Source organism: Myxocyprinus asiaticus, chromosome 21 (genome assembly GCF_019703515.2).
Source record: "Myxocyprinus asiaticus isolate MX2 ecotype Aquarium Trade chromosome 21, UBuf_Myxa_2, whole genome shotgun sequence".
NCBI lineage: Eukaryota > Metazoa > Chordata > Actinopteri > Cypriniformes > Catostomidae > Myxocyprinus > Myxocyprinus asiaticus.
Window position 1 is genome coordinate 41,145,407 of NC_059364.1, and position 23,441 is coordinate 41,168,847.

A 23,441-nucleotide genomic window follows, 5' to 3' on the forward strand; every position below is an offset into this window, starting at 1 on the left:
GCATCCGGAAAGTATTCACAGCGCTTCACTTTTTCCACATTTTGTTATGTTACAGCCTTATTCCAAAATGGATTAAATTCATTATTTTCCTCAAAATTCTACAAACAATACCCCATAATGACAATGTGAAAGAAGTTCGTTTGAAATCTTTGCAAATTTATTAAAAATAAAAAACGAAGAAAAAAAAAATCACATGTACATAAGTATTCACAGCCTTTGCCATGACGCTCAAAATTGAGCTCAGGTGCATCCTGTTTCCACTGATCATCCTTGAGATGTTTCTACAACTTGATTGGAGTCCACCTGTGGTAAATTCAGTTGATTGGACATGATTTGGAAAGGCACACACCTGTCTATATAAGGTCCCACAGTTAACAGTGCATGTCAGAGCACAAACCAAGCCATGAAGTACAAGGAATTGTCTGTAGACCTCCGAAACAGGATTTTATCGAGGCAAGAATGGAAGAAGTTTGGAACCACCAGGACTCTTCCTAGAGCTGGCCGCCCGGCCAAACTGAGTGAACGGGGGAGAAGGGCCTTAGTCAGGGAGGTGACCAAGAACCCGATGGTCACTCTGACAGAGCTCCAGCGTTTCTCTGTGAAGAGAGGAGAACCTTCCAGAAGAACAACCATCTCTGCAGCACTCCACCAATCAGGCCTGTATGGTAGAGTGGCCAGATGGAAGCCACTCCTCAGTAAAAGGCACATGATAGCCCGCCTGGAGTTTGCCAAAAGGCAACTGAAGGACTCTCAGACCATGAGAAACAAAATTCTCTGGTCTAATGAAACAAAGATTGAACTCTTTGGCCTGAATGGCAAGCATCATGTCTGGAGGAAACCAGGCACCGCTCATCACCTGGCCAATACCATCCCTACAGTGAAGCATGGTGTTGGCAGCATCATGCTGTGGGGATGTTTTTCAGTGGCAAGAACTGGGAGACTAGTCAGGATCAAGGGAAAGATGAATGCAGCAATGTACAGAGACATCCTTGATGAAAACCTGCTCCAGAGCACTCTGGACCTCAGACTGGGTCGAAGGTTCATCTTCCAACAGGACAACAACCCTAAGCACACAGCCAAGATAACAAAGGAGTGGCTACGGGACAACTCTGTGAATGTCCTTGAGTGGCCCAGCCAGATCCCAGACTTGAACCCGACTGAACATCTCTGGAGAGATCTGAAAATGGCTGTGCACCGACGCTCACCATCCAACCTGATGGAGCTTGAGAGGTCCTGCAAAGAAGAATGGAAGAAACTGCCCAAAAATAGGTGTGCCAAGCTTGTAGCATCATACTCAAAAAGACTTGAGGCTGTAATTGGTGCCAAAGGTGCTTCAACAAAGTATTGAGCAAAGGCTGTGAATACTTATGTACATGTGATTTTTTTTTATTTTTTATTTTTAATAAATTTGCAAAGATTTCAAACAAACTTCTTTCACATTGTCATTATGGGGTATTGTTTGTAGAATTTTGAGGAAAATAATTAATTTAATCCATTTTGGAATAAGGCTGTAACATAACAAAATGTGGAAAAAGTGAAGCGCTGTGAATACTTTCCGGATGCACTGTATATATAGTTCAGTCATAACAACTGTCTGAAAGATTCAGCATGTTAATGTGGTTATGACATATTGATAGGATACTGGTCTTGGCATGTTAGACCTGCTACGCTGCTGCTGCTGGAGAGCAAGTACAGAGACTTGATACTGCTAAAAAATACACATACATACTGAGTTAGCATGTATGACATGCTGCTGCACAATTAGATATAAATACAATCCCCCTACAAAGCAGGGAAGCTGCATAAATGCACAACAGAAAACACAAATGCCCAAACAAGCAGATCTACCACCAAGACTTGTGTACTGCTAGTGCTCCAAAGAGCATGTATGTTAGCTAGGTGTGCCTTGGCCTGCTAGCTGCATGGCATAACGCTAATGAACTGAATCTCTATGTGTGTCTGGGCTATCTGACCAGACTCATAATGTGTACCTGGACCTGGAAAGACCAGAGCTTATTTAACTAGTGACTTAGCCTAGCTGTGTGTGAATTTATTTAAACTAATGACCTAAAATAGCAATGTGTGCCAGGCCAGATTGGGCTACAGCTTACCATGTTAAAGACACGCTTCTATATGTCATAGCCAAAAGCAGACCTTACCGTGCAAGCAGATAGCAGAATAAGCCCCAGCAACCACCTAAGCAAAAGCATTTTCTGAGAAAAAAATTCTCGCAGCTCGCTGCAGTGAACCAGCTTATTTGCAAACTGAGCAAATGTAAATGTTAGGCAAAGAGAGAGTACACTAAGTTGATTGGCTATGCAATTACACATCAAAGGACCCATCAGTTTACACACCTGTGAGTCGATTGGCTTGACATATCATATGTGAGCGAGCTGATTGGCAGTTTACGTTAATATTCCCTTTGTTAAGGGGTTATAGAGGGATTCATTAATAACTAATAATTAATGTACAATTGCATTATAAATCACTGATATGCAATTTTAAACAAAATGAGTAAAAAGGACAAATTTCATTTGCGTGGCTCACTTGCCAAATAGTGAGACAGTTGACCTCATATGTTATAAATGCTTAATAACACTTATTCATCATTGGTAACCTACGAAAATGTACCTTAATGTAAATTGGACACCATTGTTTTATAATATGCTTTATTATATTATATTTGCTGTGAACGAGAATAAAGACCTGAAAGGTGTTTTTGCAGAGGACTTTAGGTAACTAGGACTAGTTAAGTTGGGGCAGCACTGGGAGTAGCACCATTCTTTTGACATCAATGTGACAAGGAAACTGACAACACAAGTGAGTCAAGACCTTGCAGTAATTAATCAAACAAAGCGGACTGTAGCTAAATGACATAATCCCTAATTTTAATTTAACTATTATAGTCTAGTTTGGTACATGAATGATGAATTATGAAGTGTGAATAAGTTTATTACTTAAGTACTTATAATACAAGTTAAAATGCTCACTATTTGGCAAGTATTGGATGACGGTTGCGGTTTTTAGGCATGTTGTTATTACTGCATATAACTGATTTATAATGCATTTGTAAATGTCTTATTAGTCATTAGTGACCCTTAACAAAGGGAACAATTAATCTAAAGCATTACTACTAAGCTGATACTAAATTGGAGTGAAGTGTAAGAGCTTTATTTACCTGCAGGATGGACACTGTCTGGGAAAAATGATGCTGTTCCATTGTGGATGTGGAATACAGGGCGGCCAGCGGATGATCAAACTTCTGCAGGTAACTGTTACTGTAGCCACGGTGGTCCAAATCATGACATAAGCAGGCAATCAACAACCCTTTCCTCTGTGTGAGCATTGTGATGTCAAAGAGAAGCAAGCAGAACAAGCAAGTACAGTAAGCAATATTTATGGTAAACTGCTGCAGTGATAAGAATGAGCTACCAACCTCAAGCTCTGTGAAAATCCCAGAGGTCTTTTGCAGAATGACATACATACAATGTGCCACCGTCAAGGCGTGTTTCCAGTTGTGGTATGGAACTCGTCTGTAATTTTTCCGCACTGACATAGTGAAGCGACACAGTTTCTCCAGCTCAAAGCTTTAATTTACAAAGAGAGCGTGTTAAGAAAGAATAAGATTGTACACCTTTACCTCATTTCTCTTCCTGTTTCAGGATCCATTTTGATTAAATACACTGTTAAAGGGATAGTTTGTCCAAAATACAAAAATCTGTCATGATCCAAACTCGCATGCTTTAATTTTTCCCAAGCAACACAAAGGAGAAATATTGAAGAAACTTTATGAAGCCCTTTTCCATAAAAAAATAAAATAAAAATAAAAATAAAAAAAACAGGGCAAAAAAAGAAATAAAATACAATTATCATAAAAGTACTCCATACAACATGTGGCGTGCTATATTCCAAATTTTCTAAAGACATACGACAGGTTTGTGTGAACAACAGACTGAAATTTGAGTTGCTATTTGCTGAAAATCTTCCCCTCCACCAAAGACTTTGGTCTGTCCTTCACACAAATCTATGGTAGGGTTTCAGAACACATGCAATATAATCCAAACGTCATATGGACTACTTTTATAATTCTCTTATGTTGATTTTCTGTTGCTTTTTTGTTCTTTTTGAAGCTTGACAGCCGTGGTCACTACAAAATGTTCTTGTATGGAAAAGAGCTGTTTGAAGACTCTTCGAAAATTCTCCTTTTGTGTTTTATTTGAAAACAACAACCAAAGGGGTTTTGAATGACATGAGCTGAGTAATTAATGACAGAATTATAATTTTTGGGTAAATTATCTCTTTAAGCTGCTCACAGAAATCTTTCTTACCTGGTTTTCCCACAAGAACTGTGAACCATGTACACAAATATTGCAGGCCAAAGTTCTTCAAAAGGGGCAATGTCAAAGTGAAACCTGAGACACAAATATCAAACAGTTTGTTTGCAATTCAAATCTGAAGAGTGTCTCATTTTGAAACTTGTGCTAGAAAAGTACTCCTGATACATCCTGATTACAACTGTACTCGTATATCATGTCCGCACGCCAACTAAAAAAATAAAAACATTTTTGAACAGGAAAATATGCTATTAAAAACTTCACACATCTGTGATACAATAAAGTAATATGCCAGTGACACTGTGCATTTCAGTGTTGTTAAAACACCCTTAACTGTGGTCAAATAACTGTAACACACAGCCTTTATAAAATAGTGGCAACAGAAATATGATAAAAGACACAAATGTACAATCAATATTTACATACAGTACATATCAACTTGGTGCATCAATATAAATTCATTTGTACAACAGCTTCTCATGCAAAAATGCAGCTCATCCAATCATAATTTAGAGTTGAAACCTTCTGTTTTACAATAAAACAATTGTTTTTTTGTTTTTGTTTTTTTAAACAGTGGCAACAGCAATATGATGAAAGATATCAATGTTAATTAAATAAATACAAATATTATTAATAATTAATAATAATAATGTTTAGCAACATTTGAATAATTAACGTATCAATATTTTTATTAATATTATTATTAATAATGTTTACCAACATTTTATTTTTTTTAATTATTATTAATAATAACATTTGTATATTGGTTATTTTACTGCTATTAAAGGGATGTTCCAGGTTCAATACAAATTAAGCTCAATTATAACAGCATTATACATGTTAACATGATTTTAGTGTGATAACATTTCTTACAGGGTTTACCAGTGTTATGGCAAAGTTGTAATATTGGATATAACTTAACACAGATAAGGTTAGTAAGTAATTTCATCATACTAAAATTACGTTAACAGGTCTGATGTTAACGTCTTGTGGCTATACTTTTAAAACAATGTGTATTTCAATGTTTATGGACTGGACACATTCACTTCATTAGTAAATGTTTTACTATAACCTCAATTCTTTTTTCTTAAAAAAAAAACAAAAAAAACAAATTCAAAATAATATTTTGTAATCAACATCATGCCACAAATGCTGTCGATTGAGCTTAACTTGTATTAAACCCGTTACATTCCTCGCCCATGAACTCTTCATTTTAAAATAATTTAGTAAGTAACTATTAAGTAAAAGCCCTAGTGAAAGGCATTGTGCAGAAGTGAGAGTGCAGACTCACATTTCAATCTCTTTGTATATGGCTGAAGGGAGCGAGAGCTGCGTGAGGGTCTTCAACTCCTCTGACGTGCAGATACTGTGGTATGAAAGCTTCTCCATTGTCACCCGGTAAATGCACTCTGAATGTCTTATCCGGTGATACATCTATACACACACAAACATACACATACAAACATGTGTCTACACAGATGCAAAACATACATGCAAAATGCTTTCGTCCTCTGAAAATAACAATCATCTGATTGAGAGATAAAACAGCTATGTCTCTATGTTTAAGAACAAAATTATGGTTCTTTTTTGTCTATCTGTCTGTCTGTCTATCTAATCGGCATTAATCATAAATTGGTGGCAACTTAGCAATTGTGGTTATAAAATTCTTAAATGTTCAGCAAATAAATCAGTGTAAATAAATCACAGGTAAAGCATGAGGAGTGTGAATTCTGTCTAAATATAAATCCAATAACTGGATGACAGCAGAGCACTCATGGTCTTGAAATATTAACATGCCTCAATACTTTTAAAAGCTGCTATGTGATGCAACTCTTGTGCGTGAAGAGTAAGACCCCACAAAGGGCAGAGGGACACTGAATTTTCTAAACTTCCCATTCTCAAGGAGTTCTAATTGTTGGTTGTGGTATATTGTTGGCTACAGATATTTTATTGATTTTCAATAGAGTCATTGGCATGAAATTTCAAGAATTTTCAGCAGTGTCAAATGCTTTAATTCATCCAAAACTACTTATATGGAATATTACTACTGTATTATGTATTATTTATTACTATTACTACATATACAAAGATGAGCCAAAACATTATGACCATTATGCCTAATATGCTGTTGGTCCTCCACGTGCCACCATAACAGTGCCGACATGCCAAGGCATGGACTCCACAAGACCCCTGAAGGTGTCCTGTGGAATCTGGCACCAAGACATTAGCAGCAGATCCTTCAAGTCCTGTAAGTTGCGAGGTGGAGCCGCCTTGGATCAGACTTGTTGGTCCAGCACATCCCACAGATGTTCAATCGGATTGAGATCTGGGGAATTTGGAGGCCAGGGCAAGACCTTCAACTCTTCATCATGTTCCTCAAACCATTCTCGAACAATGTGTGCAGTGTGACAGGGCGCATTATCCTTTTGAAAGAGGATCAGAGAATCAGGGAATACCATTGCCATAAAGGGGTGTGCCTGGTCTGAAAATATGTTTAGGTAGGCGGCACGTGTCAAATTGACGTTCACATGAATGGCCGGACCCAGGGTTTCCCAGCAGAAGATTGCCCAGAGCATCACACTCCCTCCACCTACTTGTTGTCTTACCATAGTGCATCCTGGTGCCATCACTTCCCAAGGTAAACGGCTCACATGTACATGGCCGTCCACGTGATGTTAAAGAAAACAGGACTCGTCGGACCAGGCGGACTGTGGACAGGGGTCATCATGGGCACTCTGACTGGTCTGCGGATACGAAGCCCCATACGCAGCACGGTGTGATGCACTGTGTGTTGTCACACAATCCTCCAGTAACCATCATTAAAAGTTTCTGTGCCACAGTTGAGCTTCTGACGGTTCGGACCAAACAGGTTAGCCTTTGTTGCCCTTGCTCATCATTGAGCCAAGGGCACCCAACACCCTGTCGCCGGTTTGTGGTTTGTCCCTCCTCGGACCACTGTCGGTAGGTACTCACCACTGCTGACTGGGAGCACCCCACAAGCCTTGTTGTCTGGCCATAACAATTTGGCCCTTGTCAAAGTTGCTCAGGTCTTTACTCCTGCACATTTCTCCTGCATTCAACACGTTGACTATGAGAGCTGATTGTTCGCTTATCATCTAATCTACCCAGACTTTGACATGTGGCCTTGTTAGGAGATGATCAACATCATTCGCTTCATAATGTTTTGGCTCATCAGTGTATTACATCAAATATTTATCCTTTAAAAATTCTTCTGACCATTATAAATGAACTAGTAAAGGTAAAAAGGTGATTTTCCCTTTACAGTGACCTCAATCATTTGGTTCCCTAAGTGTGGCTTAAATATTTTGACTTTTAAGCCACACTTCGGTTCGCTTGCAGAAGGCAACATTTCAAAACGCTGAGAAAAACTAAGGCAGAATAAAAAGCTCATGGTTCATTGTTATTTGTGCACTTACATTTGCACAGTGTAAGGCCAAAGCACAGAAGACAGCAAACATCTTAAAGTTGTTCTCATCAGTTTTAGTGAAGGCACTTCCTCCCATCTTGTTCACCATTTGTACAACACCAATCACAGTCCCACGGCTGACGATGGGCATGCACAGGATGTTGCGTGTTGTGTAGCCAGTGTAGAGATCTACTTCTCTGTGAAAAGCGGAACAGACAACAGAGAAAGGCACACACACACACACACACACACACAAACACACACAGAGGCAAACACCCATAGTGCTTGTATGTGATTGAGTTAAACACACAAGGATTTCTAATACTGGCTCATCTGGGTTTAATACAATCACCTTATTCCAGATTAACCACAAGCCCCTTTTATCTGACATGTCCACTTTAACACAGACTACTGTGTGTGTGTCCATATGTCCAACTCATCGATACACTTATACTGTATCATGCATCGGCTGGGCGAATCTCACAAAAACATGTCTAGGTCATAGGTCATCTCACCCCAAGACCTCTATTGTGATTTTTTGCATTGTGACATTATTTTCATGACAATCAAACTCTTTTCCCCTTCAATTATCATTCCCGTAATGCATCTGGATGTTCTACTTTTGGGTTGTTTGCAATTCCTATTTTGCTCAATGGTGATTCTCATTACATTACTAGTTTTTATCAACATCAGCAAAAATTAAAAAGGCTGTATTTACACTACCATAATATTTAAATGCTGTACAATTAAAATAATACAGCATTATTTTTTCGCAATACAGTAATAAGACTGAGATTCTGTTGTATTATGGTAATGAGAATTTGGTTGGAGGTGTGCTTAATTTTCATTAAAATAAAGTCACAATGCACAAAATCTTAATGGTACACAAAAAAGCTTCCTTGTCAGGCAAAATGGAATTGTATTATTTTTGCAACACATGTTCTTGATAGGCTTTGTGAGATTCATCCTGTAAATAAATAATCATAGACAAAACTTGTATAATTTCTATGGTACTGTAATTGTAAGATGACTAATTAATAAAAAGCTGACTCCTCGGCTGGGTGTCTCAACGAGTATTGACGCTGACTACCACCCCTGGAGACGCGAGTTTGAATCCAAGGTGTGCTGAGTGACTCTAGCCAGGTCTCCTAAGCAACCAAATTGGCCCGGTTGCTAGGGAGGGTAGAGTCACACCTCCTCATGGTCGTGATTAATGGTTCTCGCTCTCAATGGGGCGTGTGGTAAGTTGTGCGTGGATCACGGAGAGTAGCATGAGCCTCCACATGCTGTGAGTCTCCGCGGTGTCATGCACAACGAACCACGTGATAAGATGCGTGGATTTACTGTCTCAGAAGCAGAGGCAACTCAGACTTGTCCTCCACCACCCGGATTGAGGTGAGTAACCGCACCACCATGAGGACCTACTTAGTAGTGGGAATTGGGCATTCCAAATTGGGGAGAAAGGGGGATAAAAAAAGAAAAAAGAAAAAAGAAAAAGAAAAGCTGACTCCTCATGTGATGCACTGCAAAATTGTGTATTATGTTGCTTTAGTCAATCATCAAGCCATAACTACTTAGTTTGTTGTGTAACTTGGTTGCTTAAAGAAATCTCAAGTGATAAACATGGAAAATCTTCATTACCTGTTGAAACGTGGGTCTGCATAGGCATCCGGAATATTCAAAACTTCTCCCGTTCGTGCAACCTGACCGGCTATTCCTTTCTCTATGGAAAACCTGCAGATGGGTGTTAAAGGTTAGCTACCAAGGTATGAACTGTGCTTGCTTTGATATGTTCATTATTTAAATTCACAAAAACATGTCCTGGGCCTTGTTTCCCAAAAGCATCTAAGCCTAAGTAGATCACAGAAATGATCATACAAATCATTTTAGAAATGCAGGATGTTTTCCAAAAGCATCGTAACTTAAGTATTACTTATAAATCTTCACAGATCTATGAGTGCTCTGGAATAATCATAAAGCACTTAAGAGCTTCGTTAGGACACAGACCTATGCAGACACCTGCAGAACAAATGTGAAATTACACTTCATACAATTTCATACAGTTAATGTTAAGATTCTTACACTTTATGCAGTTATATACAATGTGACCATGATACTTAAATTTATATTTTGTTTATTTATATTCAAATAGAATGCAATGACCCTAGGATGAATTTGTATAAACAAACGAACATTGCAAACACACATATGATGAACAAAGCAGAGATTGTGTCAAAATAATAGATTGTACTGCACAAAATATTTACAAAAATATAGGTTCAATTATTTAGTTAATTAGTTTGATTATTTAAGAGAATATCACATGTATTTATAATGTTATGTGCCAAGCTATTATGAAATCACAATGATGAGCGACACTATACACATTTCAGCACTTCACTTCTGGACAGCGACTTATAGTGCATCGTTGAGTGTTTGTGTTGAAGGTATAGTTCACCCAAAAATGAAAATTCTCTCATCATTTACTCACCCTCATGCCATCCCAGATGTGTGACTTTCTTTCTACTGCAGAACACATACAAAGATTTTTAGAAGAATATTACAGCTCTGTAGGTCCATACAATGCAAGTAAACGGTGGACAAATTTTTGATGCTCCAAAAACACAAAGACTCCAGAGGTTTAATCTATATCTTCAGAAGCGATATGATAAGTGTGGGTGAGAAACAGATCAATATTTAAGTCATGTTTTACTATCAATCTCCACTTTCACTTTCACATTCTTCTTCTTCTGTTTTTGCCGATTCACATTTTTTTGTGCATATCGCCACCTGCTGGTCATGGAGGGGAATTTATAGTAAAAAGGACTTAAATATTGATTTTTTTTTTTTCCCTCATCCACACTTATCAAATCACTTCAGAAGACATGGATTTAACCACTGGAGTCGTATGGAATCTTTAAGTGCTTTTTGGAGATTCAAAGTTTTGGCCACCGTTCACTTGCATTATATGGACCCACAGAGGTGAGATTTTCTTCTAAAAATCTTCATTTGTGTTCGGCAGAAGAAAGAAAGTCGTATACATCGGGGATGACATGAGGGTGAATAAATAATGTGTTATTTTTGGGTGAACTATGCCTATAAGTGCAGTTTGGGGAAATGCACATGAAAAAGGAAAGAATGTTCATAACTTTGCTCATAGAGAACGCTCTTAAGAGCTAAGATCCATTGTTATCGGGAAACACAGCCCCATGAAAATAATGTCACAATGTAAAAAATCTGAATGGTCCAAAAATAGGCTTCATTTTGTTTATGCAAACTATATTTTCTTATTTCTCTCTTTTGATTTGTGAAATATGAACTAAACAAAGTTGACAGGTTTTGTGAGATTCACCTCCAAGTTCTGCTAGTTTCTTGTAGTCTTTGATAAAGAGAATATTTCTGATTCATTACTCTTCAAAGGACATAGAAGCGAGCAGCCTGATAACAGCAAACCAGCTGTATATGGCGTAGCCAGCATGACCCTTAGGGTGAAATTCACTAAGAATGAATTAGGCCTGCGTATTTGCACACGCTGTCTGTGCTGGTTTAGCGCCCCATTCACTAAAGGAATTATGCAGATCAGGCAATGGTGCAATCCTGCCCACTAAATCTGTGCTGAACACAATTAGCATGGCACAATTCCGATCTTGGGGGCTGATTCTGAGCGCTTTATAGCAGAGGATGCCATAGACCACCGTGATCTGACACACTGTGTACAGCATCACTCCACTACTGTGATCCAGACCTAAATCTGAACCTGAATCCTCTCTTTAACATGCCGAAAGTGTGCTTTACTACACTGTGCATCTGAATGTATGCCAAGCTATAACACTCTTCTCTGTCTTTGGCGATCAATGATTTGATCATTTTTTAGTTTGATTACTGCTGCCATAATCGACAGAAAATGTACACAAGCATCTCATTTTTTTCAGTGATAACAGCACAATGTAAATCACGCCTGGCAAATTGCATGTAGTTTTGTGAATGAACACAATCTATAATAAGCCTTATTTACATACTGTATAAAGGAGGCATGTTTGCTCGGAATGGGATGAAAATTACTTAATGTAAATACTGAAGACGCGGCGCAATTTCGGTGCTGATTGCTTTTGCATTTGGTTTGCGGATGGTTAGTGAAAAAGACTGAACCCAGGTGCTTTATGTACCTCTAAATGTTTACATTCCTTTTTTTTTTTTTTTAAATCACACTTCAATTTCTTGAAGTTTACAAAGATTTCAGAATCAAAAAGAGGAATTGTGGGTGCTTACCTAATTTCTTTGGTTTTCCTAAAGACAGGCTTCCCTTCGTTCTCCTCCCCAATATCAAACAGATCAGAGTACAGCTCTTTGTTATTGTGATCTACCTGGAAGAGCGCACATCTGTCCGCATTAACCAGGTTTTTTGCATATATCTGAAAAGTAAACACATGCATTTCCTTAATGTCATTTTCCCACAGCACATATGTACAGTTTATTGAAGAATTCACTTTATAATAGTAACAATATTACTATGCCAGTGCTGTAGGCACATTTATAGTGATAGAACAATATATCAGCCAGGCCAATTATAAATTAGAGTAATTACTGTGTAAATAAAGTTTGCATCTCATCTGCTCTCCTTCAATTGCATTATATACACTTACATTGAAAGGTTTGGACACACTTGATTGCATTTCTATATCTTTTAAAAGCCTTATGATGCTTAAATGCTTGAAATTAGTTTTGTAAACAAGTATAAATTAATAAATACGTTACTGATTACAATTATGTTGTATCCATTTCAGAAGTAATCTACTTGGCACTGGTAATGAGTAGATGTGTCCAAACGTTTCACTGGTCATGTATATCAGCATCCTGCTCTCTAGATATCTGTATTGGTGTCTGCAATTGAAAAACCCATATTGGTCTACCACTACGGGTTTATATTGAGGAACTTGTTCTTCCCTCTGAATTTCACAGCGTTGTGGCCCGTTGTGTCTCATCCCCTCCGAGAAAACCTTCTGCTTTATGAAAAAAAATGTTTTTGAGGTCTGTACTTGGAAAATCGAGAATGAATCAGTGATCCCTCTTCTGAGAGGAACGACTAGAGCTTTGACAGATTCTATTCTAGAGTGCCTGTCCTCTCCCTGACCTGCTTACATCACTTCCTGTGCTGGTTCGCTGAGCAGAAAGGAGGAAATGCAGACACAAGGGGGCTAGTGATCTGATACTTGGACTGTAGTAATATTTGTGCTTGTGTGTGTGAGAGAGATATATGAAACACAAACATGTGCATAAATAAGAAAAATAACTTTTACAACAAGCCCAAGGCTGATGGGGTGAGCGGAGACTAGTGGGTGGTATTACAGAGCAGGGCAAATAAATAAGAGAAGGTCTTTCATAGCACAAATTTCTTTAGCATTGATGGTGACACAGATGAGCAACAGAAGAACAGAATGTTCGTCCTCATGACCGAGCATGTGACCCGACTGAGAGAAGAAAACATACTCACCATGATATGTTCAAGTAGAGAATCTATTGCCACTATGTTGTCAAAGTACGTTCTGTTTAAAAATGAAAAGCAGAGAAAGAGCTGTCATTTTAAACAGGCAACCATATGAAACACAGACCACTGTAAAAACAAATGAAGGCATTTTATTTAAAGATTTTATTTTAAAGTATATCACATGGACTGTAGATCGTCAATTAATATTGAAATAATTCAATATGATCACGTCTCCCAAAAAACAATAAACTTTTTTTTTATCGCATTATTACATTTTAAATTGTGCATAAAGAAAATGAAGCCTACTTTAGGACCATTTATACTTTTTGCATCGTGACATTATTTTCAAGACAATGAACCCCCTTAAGGCCCAGGTATACTGTACTTCATTTTTGCGTGTTCCGAATCGAAAATCTAGGCGGCGCACGGTCAAGCCACATGGCTGTGCTGATGACACAATTTGCATCACACATACTGTGTGCGGAGCGATCCGCAACGTGGACGCGTGAAGTATACTTTGGCGTTCCCTATCTGTCACTCACTCGACGTTGTGTCGATGCAGTGACACTTGGGGGTCGCTCTTGGGAGCCCCAAACACCTCTGATTTTGAAAAAAGGCCAATGGGAATTGGCGAGTGGAATTTGCATGCCACTCCCCCGAACATACGGGTATAAAAGGATCGCAACCACTCATTTAGATTTTCTCTTCGGAGCCGAGCGGTTGCATTCAGTGCACTGAATTCAATCCCTCCCAATATTCACCTCAAACTGCTGGATCTACGATGCATTTCAGCGGCTTCTCCCCCTCTGCACCCATGGTGTGCAGAGAACACCCCTGCTTCGGCAGAAAAAAAAAAAAAGAGAGTATATTTCAAAAGAGTATATTTCCTAACAACTGAAAGAGTGGCACTCACGGAACGTCTTTTTAAAGATGCCCTTCCGTTTGTGTATTATTCCTGGTTGCGGTCGTTATCTCTCCGTTTCTGACGGCTACGATCGCTGTCTTACATGTCCCGGTCTCTTTCTTCCCGGAGGTGCATGAGGAGCTGACGAGATCGTGGGGGGCACCTTTTACTACCCGATCCCGGTCTTTCAGCTCCCCTGCTCTCACTACCCTCGATGGTGGGTCGGCCAGGGGGTATTTGGTGATCCCCCAGATGGATAAGGCGCTCGTGGTGTACTTGTGCCCGCAGAGTGCCGCCACCTGGCACGGGCACCCGAAGCTCCCATCCAGGGCCTGTAGGTTTTCATCATCTCTGACGGCTAAGGCCTACAGTGCCACTGGACAAGCTGCCTCCGCCCTGCACACCATGGCTCTCCTGCAGTTACACCAAGCCAAGGCACTAAAAGAGCTGCACGAGGGTAGTTCTGACCCGGGATTGATGCAGGAACTGCGCTCGGCGACCGACCTCGCTCTCCGGGCGACAAAGGTCACGGAGCGGACTCTCGGGCAGGAGATGTACACCCTGGTGGTCCAGGAGCGCCACCTTTGGCTCAACCTGTTCGAGATGAGACAGGCTGACAAGGCGCGGTTCCTTGATGCCCCCATTTCCCAGGTTGGCCTGTTCGGCGACACCATCGAGGACTTTGCCCAGCAGTTCTCGGCGGTGAAGCAGGCTATTCAACACATCCTACCCTGGTGCGGCTCAAGACCCCGCACCCTATCTGCTTGTCGCCAAGGGCGTCCTCCTGCAACAACAACACCGGCTCCGCCGCAGCCTGCCCCCGCAGCCCGGCATGGAGCCCACCGCAGGAAGCAGATGCCACCCGTCTCATGGCCGGCTGCCAAGAACCCGAGGAAGGCTTCGAAGCACCCCTGAGACAGGCGACCTAGGGACGAGGAGACCCGCTACTCTGGAGCTGGTGGACAGACCACTCCATCCCTTGGTGGAGGGCCGGGAGGACAATCTTTTGTTCCATTTTATTTTGCCACACACCCAAGAGGCTGCGGTACCCAAAAGTTCAACAAAAGAGCGGTTTTCTTGTTCCCTGGGTCACATATCCGGTGCGCACGGCCGTCGTCACGACCGCCGTCCACCATCCCATTTCGGAAGGTTACTCTACTAGGAGTGTGGCAGCTGACCAATGGCGCCTCTTTGGCAGACATCTGCAGAGCAGCGGGCTGGGCAGCACCCAACACCTTTGCAAGGTTCTACAATCTCCTGGTTGAGCCGGTCTCGTCCCGTATATTGTCAGGTACGAGCAGTTGAGTTCCGGGACAGCTGGCCGGGTGTACTGCTTACGCATAGTGCCTTTCCCCTCCCCTGAGGTGAAGACGTGCACTTTTGACTCCCAGTCGTGTTCACAAGTTGTGATCCCTGGATGACTTTCCTCCTTAGCACTGTGGCAGGCGAGTTTGCGGAGAAACTCACTGCTGGCCCAGTACATGTGCTAACTAAGCCCTGTATGGGGGTAGGTGCTCCACATGTGCTGGTTCCCGATAGGTGACCCCATGTGATATATCTGCTGCTAAATCGTTTCCCTGTCAGTAAACTGCGTCTTCCTTGGGCAGAGGGTCCTCTGCCCCTGGTCACTGTTTTTGTAGAGTTCCTCCCCTCTCGGGTAGGACCTACCATGGGACTTCTCCACATGACATACTTCCGACAAGACTCGGTAAGACCATGTGACGTATTTCCACTATAAATGAATTTGAAAACGTATTTCCTGGTTACTTTCGTAACCTCCGTTCCCTGATGGAGGGAATGAGACATTGTGTCCCTCTTGCCACAATACTGAACTACCTGCTGAAATGGCCAGGACCTTGTCTCGGCTCCTCAGCACAAAACCTGAATAAGTGGTTGCAAGCCAGCTCCTTTTACAAATTATAAAATTCTTATAAATTTATACCCGTATGTTCGGGGGAGTGGCATGCAAATTCCACTCGCCAATTCCCATTGGCCTTTTTTCAAAATCAGAGGCGTTTGGGGCTCCCAAGAGTGACCTCAAGTGTCACTAAATTGACACAATATTATAATATATGTGTAAATTATATATAATTATACTACATATAATATAATTAATATATATATTAGGCATGTCATAAAATATAGATATATCGATTACTGATCAGTAAGTTATCTTATCAATATATTTTTGAGGCATCGATATATTAACATTAGCTGACATTTAAATTGGAAGCCTAATTTGTGTGCTATTACGATAATCATGTTTTATTTGCTTGGAGAGGCTTTTGGACACATTGAGATGTTTTTGGAAAGTAGGATAAATTTTATTTGTAATGCAAAAACTTTTGATTGCTTTGTCGTATCATCACAAAATTTTTCTCAGATACAGTTGACATGATTAGAAACAAAACAAATGCAGTTTTTTGGAGCCACCTTATTTACACCCAGAGATATATTTCAATAAGCAAAAAAGTTTAAAAAATTGTGTAATTTTTCAGCAGTTTTTTTAGGCTAAGAGTCTCAGAACTTATAATAATCTGTATCATTAAACAATTTGAAGTTTTCTTTACAATGATACCAAACATTGAATGTACTTGTTTTTTTTTGGTTTTTTTTTGTCAAGTTATAAGCCTTTAATTTTGCATATGCTACTGAAACAGGAAACCTTTAAAAACACCCTCAGAGCTTAAAAGGTTAAATTTGATTTTTTTTCACATTGCAGTAATGAGGGGTAAAATGTGCTGAAATGTCATGAAAATAATGTCATGATGTAAAAAATCATAATGGTCCTGAAATAAGCTTAATGTTCTTTATCCACATAACTTACACTTTTAGAATATTCAAAATATTCGTATGTTCATTTTATTTCGATTTTGGGGTGAAATATTACCCGGATATGTTCTTGACAGGTTTTGCCCTCATTCACCCTATACACTTCAACTGAAGGCATAAACTGGCTTACTTTGACACATCTAGAAGAAAGTCATTGAGTTCTGTCTGTTTGGCAAGACCTCTGCAGACCTGAGAACAAAAGATGAACAGGAATTTTAAGATGGCAATCACCGAAAATCAGTGTCAGAATTTATATGTCTGTCACTGTCTTTTGATCTACAAAATTACTTTCTTAAAGTAAAAACCATGTGTATATCGTCACATTTCTCACCAGTACTCATTTAAATATTTTCAGATCCATTAGATTAAATTTATCTAGTATTTTAGATCTATAAAAAGTTGATAGTATTGCACCCTGAGTGATGGGGAGCTAGATTTAAAGCGACAGTTCACCCCAAAATGTAAAATATTAAAATCTTTTCTCCATAATATCACTTCAAACACATTTTATCTATTTTCATGTAACACAAAAGGTGTTATCTAGCAAAAATATCTAGGCTGCTCTTATCCATCCAATGAAAGTGGATGGGGACTGTCAAGCTAAAAGGCAAGATTTTACGTTATTAACAACTTATATTTGAGTCTGTTTGTCAAACAAAGCTATTATATGGCTTCAGAAGAACTTTGTGATGGTTTTATGTACTTTTTGAAGCTTGACAGTCGCAGTCCCTATCTTCATTTCATTATAAGCAAAAGATCAAGCAAGTAATTTTCCTAAAATACTTATTTTGTGTTACAGGCATAAAAAAGATGTTTTGAGTGTCATGATAATGGATAGATGACAAAATTGCCATTTTGGGGTGATCTATGAAGGCCTTTATTAAAATATTTTTTATTTATTTTGGCCTTTCTCGCTTACTACAGCATGCTCATGTCCTGAAAGTCCCCAGAAGGGGGTTTCTCCCAAAGAGCCTAGTGATGCACAGGGACATCAAAACCCAGAGTGGTGTCACTCACGGCTGGCACATGTTCACGTACAAACAAGACTGCACTGTCATTAATTGCACCTCCTGAGACACGGGTGTGTGTAATGCATGGTCTGGTTGCTTACACTGGGTCTGGTTCTATGTACACAGTGGATTACAGAAATTAAAACACATGTGCAGAACCAATTCAAACAGCTTATGCAAGACAACCCTGAACTGTCAAGCTGCAACAACAACCAAGGTTTCATAATGTATTGTTTTTCTCAAATGTACTCACCTGAACCTGGTGTATGGCTACAGATGCCCAGGCCAAATTTGCTGTTGCAACCTGAAAAAGAGGGTACACTTAGCTGAAGACTCTTTGAACAAGCCAGATTTCATAGATACGTGTACCTGGACTGACAGTCAAGGTAGAACATCTTCTTAGCTAAATGTCCTACTGAATTTGCAAAGATTCACAGGAGCTTATCAAAGTTACTTTGCATACTTAAAATAATATTCTGGGTCATTTTCAACTTGCCTGTGTGTCATGCTGTTAATCACCACAGACAAAAACTTGTGACACAGTTTGTAAAACAGGAGTCTTGTTAATTTAACTTTGAAAATCCAATACAAAAATGCAAATTATTACATTAACAAAAAGTTAAAAAACAAACCATATACCAAGATGATAAAAGTGTCAGTGAAGAGCACGCTTTAGATAAGTTATGAGACAAGTGAAGTTTAAAAAGAAAAACAAAAATTATTTGAGATCAATATCCCCTGTGAGCAGAATATTTTTATTGGGTATCATTTCCAATCAAGCTTGAATTTCGCTAAATTACGCAAAAAGTGTTTAAATATTATTTAGTTGTGTTCATTTAGGATACATAAAATGTTAGCTATAAAATTAGCCTTAGAAAGACAAATAAGTCAGCCTTTTTATTTTAAAAATGTCAAAAATGCTATTTCCATCAGTTTAATTTCCCACACAAAATTCTATTAAACACAATACAAAATTTTAGATGTGCTGGAAATCACACTGTGATGAGAATTTTCATGACTTTTGGAAAAAAAAATTACAAAAATGACAAAAATCTTCTGTGATGAATGTACATACACTGTTGGACATAATAAGTAGACTAATTTAACAAGACTACTTTCTTGAAGTCCACAGTGTTTAAAGTGTCCAAAGTTGAAGGAAACTTTTTCAGTACTAAAAATGTTTATGCTTATTTGAACTTTAAAGTTGTCTAAACTACTTTTCTAGGAAGAGCAACTAGTTATGTGTTACCGACATATTTCCTGTGGATGTAGTTTGAGGAACTCAGCCCAAGTAAAAAGTGTCTTATGGATAGTTATGTGTACCCCTTTCCTGATAATGAGAGAAAGTATCTGGTTCACTTTGCATTCCCACTATATCTGTACTTGAAAGTGAAATCTCCTTTTGGTCCTGTTGTAATAGGGTGTCAGTCCACTTTTCAATCACAGTGGGGGTTTTTTTCAACCCAGTCCACTTTAATATAAATATATTGTAATTAGGGCTGGGATATTTAACGTGTTAATTTCGGTGATTAATAGCTGACTGTTTAATGCTTAAAAAAAAAAAAAAAAAATGCAATTAATGCAGAATCCATTCCACTTCCTGAAACTTTACTAATGTTTTTCCCCACTTCCTGTGACTAAAATTGCCATATCTACACCGATGAGCCAAACGATTATGACCACTCACAGGTGAAGCAAATAACGTTGATAATCTACTAACAAGGCCACATGTCAAGGTCTGGGTAGATTAGATGATAAGCGAACAATCAGTTCTCGTAGTCAATGTGTTGAATGCAGGAGAAATGGGCAGGAGTAAAGACCTGAGCTACTTTGAAAAGGGCCAAATTGTTGTGGCCAGACGACAAGGCTTGTGAGGTGCTCCTGGTCAGCAGTGGTGAGTACCTACTGACAGTGGTCCGAGGAGGGACAAACCACAAACTGGCGGCAGGGTGTTGGGTGCCCAAGGCTCATTGATGCATGAGGGCAATAAAGGTTAACCTGTCTTGTCCGAACTGTCAGAAGGTCAACTGTGGCACAGAAACTTTTAATGATGGTTACCGGAGGAATGTGTGACAACACACAGTGCATCACACTGTGCTGCGTATGGGGCTGCATATTCACAGACCGGTCAGAGTGCCCATGTTGCCCCTTGTCCACCGTCCGCCTGGTCCGATGAGTCCCATTTTCTTTAACATCACATAGATGTCCGTGTACGTGTGAGCCGTTTACCTGGGGAAGTGATGGCACCAGGATGCACTATGGGAAGACAACAAGCCGGTGGAGGGAGTGTGATGCTCTGGGCAATATTCTGCTGGGAAACCCTGGGTCCGGCCATTCATGTGAATGTCAATTTGACACGTGCCACCTACCTAAACATTGTTAACAGCCAGGTACACCCTTTCATGGCAATGGTATTCCCTGATGGCAGTGGCCTCTTTCAGCAGGATAATACACCCTGTCACACTGCACACATTGTTCGAGAATGGTTTGAGGAACATGATGAAGAGTTCAAGGTGTTGCCCTGGCCTCCAAATTCTCCAGATCTCAATCCAGTGGAGCATCTGTGGGATGTACTGGACCAACAAGTCCAATCCACAGCGGCTCCACCTTGCAACTTACAGGACTTGCAGGATCTGCTGCTAATGCCTTGGTGCCAGATAACACAGGACAACTTTAGGGGTCTTGTAGAGTCCATGCCTAGGCGAGGCTGCTTTGGTGGCACATGGAGGACCAACAGCATATTAGGCAGGTGGTCATAATGTTTTGGCTAATCAGTGTACATTTTCAGGAGATACACGCTTGACTCAACTGCACATTCTAGCACAACTTATTTTGTGGAGCAGCGCATGCTTATTCGTTAGACACGACGCATGTCCCTGGCATAATAAACACAAGGGCAGATTTACTGGAGAATGGACACTTCAACGCAAATGGTGAGCCAGGTGTTGGAGAGATACGGGTTAACTGCCGTATCTCTTTGCATCGCCCAAAACACTTGATCACTGTCATCAGAACCAGTCTCAAAAACTAAACTGCACGAGAGAAGGACTGAGAAGGACCTGGCCGTTCAGCCATCTGCAGCCAGGTATACTTGTAGAGACTGAATGGAAGCCAAGAACGGCATAGAGAAAATAATAGTTCTGAGATTTTAAACTTCAGCTAATTAAACTTCAGCATTTAATTTGTTTTATATCAGTATACTGTATACAGTGTCTAATAATGCATTGGCAATATACACTAAAGTTTATCTTGCTGTGGTGATGTGGGCTTGCCCAAGTGACTTCTGTGGAGAGCGAGGCTGGGAGAGGAAGAACGGTAAGGATTGACACCTGTGGGAAATTATCTCTAACAGCTGTTCTGTGTTTCAGTGAGGGTGTCCAGACTGCCGGAGGGGAGAGAGAGAGAGATGCGTGACGCTGACGGAATGTGATCACGATTAATCACAGAAAACTTTGCGATTAATTAGTTAAAAAAAATATCGATTCACAGTGCTAATTATACTATAATATTGACTTTTAATTATTACACAAAGCCATATCATGATTTAATTTTTAATTTGATTAAAGGTTCAAACCTACTTGCATTATACAGTTTGTGTATTACTGTAAAAGCGTTTCTCATTGTTTATATGAGTAACATTTTTCTGTGGTAATCGACTCTTCTGTGGTATTGGCACTTATATTAAAACAACTCAGAATATTCCTTTAACAGTCTGAAGACAAAGTGCAGCAGCTTGGCTAAAAGGATTGAGAGCAAGGCCATGGGTAGATCAAATACCAGCACATTTTCCCTTAAATGCCCTCCCCAAATACCTCCTGATGGCTGAGGTTGAAGGGCTTTCGGCCGCAATGCCGGTGAAGCTCCAGGATGGCAATGAGGTCTCCGATGGCGGTGAGGATGGGTAGACACAAAACAGAGTGAACACGAATCCCTGAGTCCTGCCCTGTGCCATGAGGGAACCGCTCATCCTACAGGAAACAGACAACACACATCACTTACTGTACAGTCCAGAGAAGAATTTGGACACACGTGTAGGGGAAGGTTGTTTTTTTGTTGCTAATTTTCTTCAAATAGTCATTATTATCCTTAACTCTGAACTCCTGTTGCTCTTCATAACAGAAATAAATATACATTAGGGGTCGACAACCAATATGGGTTTTCTACAGGACAAAATATCAAACAAAGTGTCATCTGTAAACAAATGATGCTAGAAATTAACATTTCTGACTAAATTCACTTTTCAGAGCTATTTCTAAAATCAACTGGTGTCAAGGTGATTTTTAAACTGGTCTCATGACCGGTTTCAAGTTGTAATAATAGTACGAAAAAGCCAAATCGTAAGAATTAGTAGTTGCTCTTACAGCAGCGTATGACTTTTAATAAACAAACCAATGAACAATGATATTAAGACATTTCCTAAATTTAATCCCTAACCCAAACCTAAACCTAACCATAAAGTCTAACCCCCTAACCAAAACACAAAACCGAACCATAATTTTAATAGGAAAATTACTTTTGGAAGAAAGACATTTTTGGGGTTTTGAACGTGACAAGGGAAGTGTATGACAGATTACTGACATACATCAGTCATTTGTATTGCATAAATAAAAATGGAATGAGTAACCAAATTTATTCACAGACATTTACTTTCTTAAAAAAAAAAAAAAAGTTTTGGATAGGAGGTTAGCTACCGTAGAATTGTATTCCTGGTATTGTATCGATTTTAAATTATGTTTGCTGATTATTTTGGTTAAGTTATTAGACTCTCAGCCTAAGAAACTGCTGAAAATTAACAAAAACAACTGAGTCAAAATCTTACTTTTTTTCTTCTTTTTCTTATTTGATATATCATATATCTCTGGGTGTTAATAAGGTGGCTCCAAAAACAGTTTTTGTTTTGTTCTCAATCATGTCAACTGTATCTGAGAAACAGTATTTTGTGCTGATATGACAAAGCAATCAAAAGTTATTGCATTACAAATATAATTTATCATAGTGTCCAAAAACATCTCAATGTGTCCAAAAGCCTCTCCAAACACATAAAACATGATAATTGTTCATAAATACTAATTACACATGCAAACACATCAATGACTAAAGGTATTCATAGCATGGAGACATGATTTTAGTAATGAGATTTCACAGAATGAGTGCCATTTGAGTCATTGAGTCTGCATCAATCATTTACTTGCGCCATCTCCTGGTGGCCATATGAAACATTGTGCTTCATGTGGATTATCTAATGATCTATGCATCTGATTACCTTGTGTGTGGGCTCGTTTGAAAGATATTTTACGTTCTGTTTATATTTTGAGAAGTTATAAGTGAAAACGAGGCATATAAACAACAACATAATTGTCAAATTGACATATACTTAGCTATTACTCGCTATATTTTTGTCTGTGAGTAAAACAAATAGGCTGGTTGTATTCTACTATTTGGGTGCTTT

At 39.4% G+C, this 23,441-nt stretch overlaps 1 protein-coding gene across 1 annotated transcript in view; it reads right to left on the bottom strand.

The window, feature by feature from the left end:
- The window catches only part of LOC127412503 (cAMP and cAMP-inhibited cGMP 3',5'-cyclic phosphodiesterase 10A-like), a 127,092-nt gene that overhangs the window by 16,724 nt on the left and 86,927 nt on the right, over positions 1-23,441 (bottom strand). The window contains 11 exon segments of the mRNA XM_051648961.1: positions 3,179-3,334; positions 3,437-3,587; positions 4,329-4,412; positions 5,626-5,768; positions 7,772-7,958; positions 9,403-9,495; positions 12,031-12,173; positions 13,253-13,304; positions 17,113-17,171; positions 18,246-18,296; positions 21,805-21,960. Coding sequence (XP_051504921.1) covers positions 3,179-3,334; positions 3,437-3,587; positions 4,329-4,412; positions 5,626-5,768; positions 7,772-7,958; positions 9,403-9,495; positions 12,031-12,173; positions 13,253-13,304; positions 17,113-17,171; positions 18,246-18,296; positions 21,805-21,960 — 1,275 coding nt within the window.